At 36.5% G+C, this 7487-nt stretch overlaps 1 protein-coding gene across 5 annotated transcripts; it reads left to right on the plus strand.

Annotated features, from left to right (window-relative positions):
- The first annotated feature begins 420 nt into the window (after window positions 1-420).
- Window positions 421-7156, plus strand: PDE338 (Nucleic acid-binding proteins superfamily). 5 transcript variants are annotated; one of them, XR_016046512.1, is made up of 9 exons: window positions 421-1452; window positions 2896-2970; window positions 3096-3167; window positions 3364-3444; window positions 4533-4630; window positions 5416-5458; window positions 5564-5689; window positions 6187-6235; window positions 6887-7156. XR_016046512.1 is itself a non-coding variant. In XM_006836502.4 (8 exons), exons 1-8 carry the CDS (start codon window positions 550-552, stop codon window positions 7058-7060), a joined length of 1578 nt encoding a protein of 525 aa, XP_006836565.3. In that variant the 5' UTR covers window positions 421-549; the 3' UTR covers window positions 7061-7156. The 5 variants fall into 5 exon arrangements, 2 of the variants coding, with proteins under 2 accessions (XP_006836565.3, XP_088710732.1); XR_016046513.1 differs by having other exon boundaries at window positions 421-1448; XR_016046514.1 differs by having other exon boundaries at window positions 851-1448.
- The last annotated feature ends 331 nt before the right edge of the window (window positions 7157-7487 follow it).

The following is a 7487-nucleotide window of genomic DNA, read 5'->3' on the forward strand; positions in this document are numbered from 1 at the left end:
GATCTTTATAAAAGTCAAATCCCACACTCATACGTTAATTTAACTAGATATTTGTATCAAATTTCATGGTGATCCAAATCTTACATACATGGGTTTGAAAGGGTCTTATAAGATCATTACTCATTTTTATTTTTACAAATAAACACACTATATATAAATTTTTATTGCACATTTTGCTTCTACAACACACCTGCAAAGTATTTTGCTACTACTATTTTTAATGCATTGCTCTCTCCCTCCCTCCCCCACTCTCTCTCTCAAAGGTATATATATATATGTTCTTGTTCTCTCTCCCCCACTCTCTCTCTCTCCCCTCCGAGTAATCAACTTTTAGCCTTTTACGACCCTATTATGGATAAGAGTCTCTCTCCCTCTCTGTCTCACTCTGTATATTATCTTCCATGACGTTCTTTTCTTGTTAAGTTAGGCTACTGAATTTGGTGACTGAACTCTCACACATCCATGACGAGTCCGAGCTTCTTTCGATATGATGCACACTGCATCCGCTGAATCCCTCTCTCTCTCTCTCTATGCTCAGTGGATGAAAAGATGCGCACTTTATCCCATAACTCCCTCTCTCTCTTACACCTACCCTATCCCTTCCATCCTTCTCTCTCCAATCGCCCACTCATAGAGAAATGCATCTCCTTTAAGAAAACAGAGAGAAGAAACCAACTTTCCAGCTCCAAATTGATACTCAGGAGAAGTACAATCCTTCGAGCTTCTTCAAGACCTGGTTCAGCTCTTGAAAGCCAATTGCTTTCTCAGAATGGAGCCAATGGTGTCTCCAAAACCACGCCGGAACCTTCAGAATCTAAAACAATTGAACCCCAGTTTGAATCCGAAGATGGTGAAGAAGTTGAACTTGAATTGCTCGAGAAACCCACTGCAATGGCCCCTTCTTCTGATTCTGAAGAAACCCACGTCTCAGAACCTTTGAAACCCGAGAAAGTCTTGGCCCCATTTTTGAGGTTCTTCAAGCCCAGGGACTCTACAGAGGAACCCCAAAAAATGGATGAATCAGAGCAAGTCAAGAGAGAGAAGGAGAAGGATTCAAAAATGGTTAAGGTTGAATACTACGATCCGAAAGCTGGCGATTTGGTTGTTGGGGTCGTCCTTTCCGGCAACGAGAACAAGCTCGATGTGAGTATTGGGGCCGACCGTTTAGGCACAATGTTAACTAAGGAGATTCTTCCTTTTTATGATGATGAAATGGCCCATCTCCTGTGTGATTTGAGTGAAAAAAAGGGGAAAGAGGTCTTGGGTCCTGGTAAAATTGGAATTATCAGAGAAGAGGAGGCAATTAGAGAGGTGGAGAAGAGAGAGGGGAGGCCAGTGGTTGAGCCTGGAACTGTGATTTTTGCAGAGGTTTTGGGGAGGACTTTGAGTGGGAGGCCTCTGCTCTCAACCAGGCGACTTGCTCGAAGGATTGCTTGGCATCGAGTGAGGCAGGTTCTCTTCTCTCTTGCTTCAAGGATTAAAACCAAAAGAGAGAGAGAGAAATTGAGTCTTTCTCATTCTCTTGACTACTGGATAAAAGGAAAGATGCAATCTTTCTCTTCTCTTTTGCTTGGATAAATGACATAAAGGATTTTCCAATCTTTCTCTTTCATCTTGCTTGAATATGGTTCAATATTTCCTCGAGTTTGATATGTTCTCTCTTAGCTTCGGATTCACATTTTAGTTCCATTATCATTTTACTATGCACTATCATGCCTAGCTATCAATCTGCATACTGATAGACCCGGAAACTAAATCTTCATTTCTTTTTTTGTTTTTTCTTTTAACTAATGAATATGTCTTCTTGTTCTCGTTTATTCTTTGTTTTTTTCTGATCGAATATGCTCTCTGCTAGCAGGGAATTTGTAGAAGACCATTTTGAATCAACGGATTTCTCAAGTTGTTGTTGATTTGCCTGTTAATATACAAGATAATGGGTGTATCAACGCTTATTTTTTAATTTTCCTTGTACTTTGTTTCAAATGAATCATTCCTAAGTGTTGTTGAGTGAAGTTTTTAATTGGGTTTTCTGTGCCTTTAAACATCATTCATGATTTGATGTGTTTTTTATTTTGGGGTTCTTCTATTACGATACTCGGATTAATGGTAATCCATAACCACCCGTTTTCTTTGATTTTTCCTCCTGGTAATCCATAACCACCTGTGGTTCATTTATGTGTCTCACACCCCAAACTTATTTTTCTTAAGAAGTAAAGAAACGACAAAATGAAAAGAACAAATTCAGAAAATAAAAGAAAATGATAGACTAGAATATTCAGAATGGAATGTTGCAGTTATTGCTATACTGTTCTCTACATTCTTGGGTGAATACCAAACACAGACACTGTCAATGTGCTCGTTCATATCTCACTTGAATATCCTTAAACTAGTTCAACTGATAACTTCCATAATAGTTTAGCTTCTAAATTACATATGTTTTCTTTGATCTGTAAATTTCATGGTGGTTTTGTACTTTGTAGCAATGAGCTTCTGTCATTTCTTATGCTTTGCTTTCATTTGTTTATATGGTTTGTTTACAATCTTGGGAATTATTCTCTAGCCAATGTCTTAAACTTTTTCTGTCTGGGTGACACTAGCACTTTCTTGCCATAAGTCATTTTAAGCACAAAAGAAACTGGACATTGTAATGCATTCTTTTTATCGGATATCCATGTACTAAGTTGTGCACAGTTTCCTCTCCGTGGGCTATATTTTTCTAGAGATTTACCAATTGTTGATTTCATAAGAACCTTGAAGAATTTTAATTGCTCATCCCAGTGTTTCATTTTGTTTTTTAAATGATAATGTTTATATTCCATATTAGGATTTATTTTTTGAACAATAGAAGCATTTCATATTATGATTTAGAGGTCTTATACTACTTGCGTACTTCAGGTAAAACGAATGAATGAGCCTATTGAAGTCCGAATCTCAGAGTGGAACACTGGAGGTCTTCTTTCTAGAATTGAGGTTTGCTGCTGCATCTATTTACTTTATTTGTTTGTTGCCTGTTGATTGCTTGATCTTTGCCTACTAGTCTTTTAAAAAGTTCATGCACAAGAATTACAATTTGTTGTGATTCATGGATATTGCAGGGTTTACGGGCATTCCTTCCTAAGGCTGAGTTGATCAAGAAGGCTCATAATTTTGTGGATTTGAAAGAAAACGTAGGCCCAACTGATTTCTAAGTCTATCCAAAATGTTTATATGGTTCAGATATATTTTGTTTCCTTTATTTCTCTATTTTCTATATTTTATGCTTTTCTTCTTCCAGAATAAATGTGAACTTTGCAAGTTTTCTAGTGTTCATTTTAGTTTGCTCCAATAGTATAATTTTTTATTATTTGTGAATTTCTTTTGCAGGTTGGACGCCGAATATCTGTTATCATAAGTAGGATTGATGAAGACAATAATGACTTGATAATCAGTGAAAGGGAAGCTTGGGTTAGTTCTTGATATTTAGTTTGTAGTATTCAATATATTCTTCACCAAATAAAGGTGCATTTGCTACTTCTCTTGATTGATATGTTTTCTGTCATTATTTTTTGCATGTCCGTGGCTCCTGTTCATGCTTTTGACCACTGGCCAGAGAAAGACATAATCCTCAGAGTGAGAGCAGTTATTTGCTGTCACTCTAAAAGGAAGAAACCAACATACCATACACAGTAGAAACACCAGGAGAAGTCTAATTCCCCCCAACCCCCCCCCCCCCCCCCCTCCTCCCCCCCCTCTGTCACACACACAGATGCACATGCACAGGTCTTACATAGTGTTTTTTTCTTTGTTGTTGTTGTTGTTGTTTGTGGTGTGTGTGTGTGTGTGTGAGGTGGGGGGGGGAGGGTGGGTGGATGTTTGGGTTGCCTTTTCTGGTGTTTCTGGTGTCTTTATTGTGCTGGTTTGTCACAGTAGGAATGCCAGCAAATGATTACTCTCTTCCTCCCTTCTAAGTTCCTCTGTTATGCCAGTGCCTCCCTTGCCTGGGCCAGAATACCAGTTTATCTATTTGGATGTCCACTTTCTTAGCCGTAGGAATAAAACTTCCTTATATCTGGCGTGCCTGCCTTGCACGCCTCTATTCAGGGGGGCAAGTTTAGGGGTGGAACTCCACCTATTAGCATAACACTGCCAATGGTGGGGAAGAAGGAAAAAGAAACACTGCCAATAGCGGGTTTTGCCAATACCATTAAAAGAAAGGAAAAAGAAAAATTATTTTACCATTATCGGCAAAGACTTGAATACCATTCCAAGTGGTTATGACCAATTGTTGAGTGCCTGTTTTCAAGATTGCTGATTGCCATAAAAGCAGGTAAAGATTAGGCTTGCATATGGCCATCAGGACTGTCCAAAAAGGGCCTTATTCATTAGTGCTGTTCTATGTTTCATGTGCTTGTGTGCATGTTAGAGACCTACTCCAAATTCGGTGTAGTTGCATTTGTTTTAGTTATTGTGATCTCTGGTCTATTTTAGATGTGAATTAGATGTCTAGCTGGTATCTCCCCCTTAAATACTAGTGGCCCATTTATCTCATGCAGGATATGATGTATCTTCAAGAAGGAAAACTGTTGGATGGGACTGTCCGCAAAATTTTCTCATATGGAGCACAAATCAGGCTTGGGGAGTCAAATAGAAGGTGTATATATTACAGAATCTTTATTGTCCTTCCAAGAGAATAGAGATAATATATCTAGCTTTCTGATTTAGTAAGCCAACTGAGTGAGTAATTTATTTTATCAAACCAGCTCTCCCTACTGAGCCTATACATAGTTGAATAAGCTGAATCATAATTTTAAATCTTTTCCATGGAAAATTTCAAATCTTTCCCATCAAAGACCCATCATCTTCCCTTTTTTTTCTTTTTTTTGGGTTTCCCATTTCCTAAGGATTTTTTTTTATATATAAAATTGAGACGGTACCAGTGCATATCCAGAAAACTGATGGCATACTGATGTCTCTCAAAGTTTTTTGGAGGTTATTTCCTAACTATGAGAGGTGCTGCATATATTTGTTCTAGTGGTTCATTAACTTGTACCTAGGCCATTTTCCCAATGGATCTCACTACTGTTGACCTCCAGGGTATAACCGCCTTATGGATGGCCATATGGTGTACCATTTACCAAACGCCAAATTTCAAATCTCACCTACTTGTGAAGACTGTCTTTCTTTCTTTCTTGATCGATACTTAATGGTGTTAAAAATTTCTCTGAGGTGTATAAAAATGTAGAAGTATAGGAAAGTATTGTCACAAACCCACCTAAACTCTTGACTTAGAGTTTTCTCCTTCCTCTTGTAGTCACTGCAAACAATTGTTTACTGTATTGTCTTTACCATTTAAAAGAATAAATTTCATAAAGAAAAAACTTTTATTTCAAATAAGGAAACATTTTCTTTTTTGGCTTTGGTCATCTTGGTTTGCAGGGGAGAGGCTCACGTGCAAGATACCTCTCTTGTTGCAAACAAGGTATTTCTCCCATAAGCCAAAAGGCTTGGTTGACAAATTTGAACTGAATTTCTTGTATAATTTTTTCCCTATCTTCTTATGCAAAAATTTCACTGCTCTTTGCAGCGGATTGCTTCACATTTCAAACATAAGCCGTGCTCGAGTTCCTTCAGTCGATGACTTATTGGCTGTGGATGAGAAAGTGAAAATTTTAGTGGTGAAGTCGATGTTTCCTGGAAATATATCTCTCAGGTAGGTCACTGTGCATATATAGTGTTTGTTATTTGGTTCTTTCCTCTTTCTGTTCCTGTTGTTAATTATATAAAAGAAAAACAGGGTTCGCTTGGTGTGCAACTTTATGGAAGAGGGAAAAATTCATTGATTACCTTGTCCAGAAAAATGAAAGAAAACTGTTCAGGTTTCTTTGAAGTATCACCACATGATATGTTTGGTTGGTTCCATCATAATATGGGATCTCATTGGATGAATACTCCTGATTGATGTGTATAATCTTTTATTTGGCAGTTTAAATGTCCTCCATGTTCCCAAACCATGACTAATTATTTTCTTATTAACAAAGAGAAATCGAGTCTACTCTGCCCCATGTTAAAACAAGAGAGTGTTTGACCAAAGGAATAAACTTGCTTTGTCATGCTATGGACTCTGTGCTCTTTCTACCGTAGATTGGTGATGGTGGATATAGTTTTTGCACCTTTTTGTTCTTACTCTTTTATCTCCCTATGTTATAGCATTGCAGACCTTGAAAGTGAGCCTGGGTTATTCCTTTCAAACAAAGAGGTATGCCTTTCTCCCTTTTCCCTAATTCGCTTATTGTATTTACCATCCTCTATACAAAGGAGAATAATAAGAGGTTAAATTTTGAATTTTTCTCCATGACTCCTTTTTCTATCCAATTCGATTCTTTGAGTACATTAAATGAATTTATTTCTATCTTTAATTCCAACTAATTCCTAGACTCTCTTAAAGTGTAGCGAAAGTAGGACTTGTATTTCACATCTTTCCCGTAATTCCGAAAATCGTATTTCAAATTGGCATTGGTTATTAAAAGAATCTTCATAATTTGAAGTGTTAGAATTTTGATGTAAATAGATATTTAAATAGGAATTTTTTAGGCATATTTGAATAATCAAATTTCTTTATCTTGGATTCTTGGCATAAATTAGTTAAAAAATAAAAATAATTTAAAAATATAAAATGTTTGTATCTATGAGGACTCATTTCTTAAAATTTCAGATCTCTTAAATTGGCATTAACTATTTTTAAACCAAAGAATATTCATATTTGTCATATCGTAGTGTTATAAATAGGACAACTCTTAAAAATAGTTGAAAAGGTGCCATTGGCTAGTTTAGTCTAAGTTGCATATATAAAACTTCTGATCAGTGGTTTTGATCTATTTTCTTCTCTCTCTCTCTACATTTTCCTCAGAGAGTATTTTCAGAGGCCGAAGGGATGGCCAAGAAGTATAGAGCAAAGCTTCCTTTTTCAATGACACGCAAATTGGAAACGACCCAAACAGAATCATCGGTTCCTTTTGACGACGAAGCGAATTTATATGCAAACTGGGTCTGGTTTGAATTTCAACAAATGAAGGATCCATAAATGTCAATGTTTTATGATTTTCAATTAATTTGTTTTATCGAAAAATGCATTTGCACCTTCCTATTTTCTCCCAATCAATCATATATGATTCTGTTACATCTGCCTGTTGTTCACTACAAATCATGTCCATCACCTGTTATATGTCATGCACAGGATGTGTATGCTCTACTTTGTTCAATGAGATTAGTCTCTGTAAATTAGTTCTTAGTTATTATCATTCACTTTAGGAGAAGATTTTTATAAAACAATAAAAAAGTAAAATTACACGTTTTAGAAAACCTTAAAATTGATCATCTCAACCTTGAATTTAGGATACGAAATAAAATAGTAAAAGAAAAAGAGGTTTCAAACCCTAAAAATATTGTTGCTTGTAACATGTTATCTAGAGTGTCCATTGTTCAAGTGGTTTCATATCAGCCATATCTGC

This window comes from Amborella trichopoda, chromosome 12 (genome assembly GCF_054954075.1).
Source record: "Amborella trichopoda isolate Santa Cruz 75 chromosome 12, AtrichopodaSantaCruz75HAP2 v2.0, whole genome shotgun sequence".
In the NCBI taxonomy this organism is placed as follows: Eukaryota; Viridiplantae; Streptophyta; class Magnoliopsida; order Amborellales; family Amborellaceae; genus Amborella; species Amborella trichopoda.

Coding starts and splice junctions, on each gene's coding strand:
- PDE338 (XM_006836502.4), top strand. CDS start 550: ATGCGCACTTTATCCCATAACTCCCTCTCTCTCTTACACCTACCCTAT. Junction 1,453..2,895: donor CTTGGCATCGAGTGAGGCAG/GTTCTCTTCTCT, acceptor TGCGTACTTCAG/GTAAAACGAATGAATGAGCC. Junction 6,236..6,886: donor TATTCCTTTCAAACAAAGAG/GTATGCCTTTCT, acceptor CATTTTCCTCAG/AGAGTATTTTCAGAGGCCGA.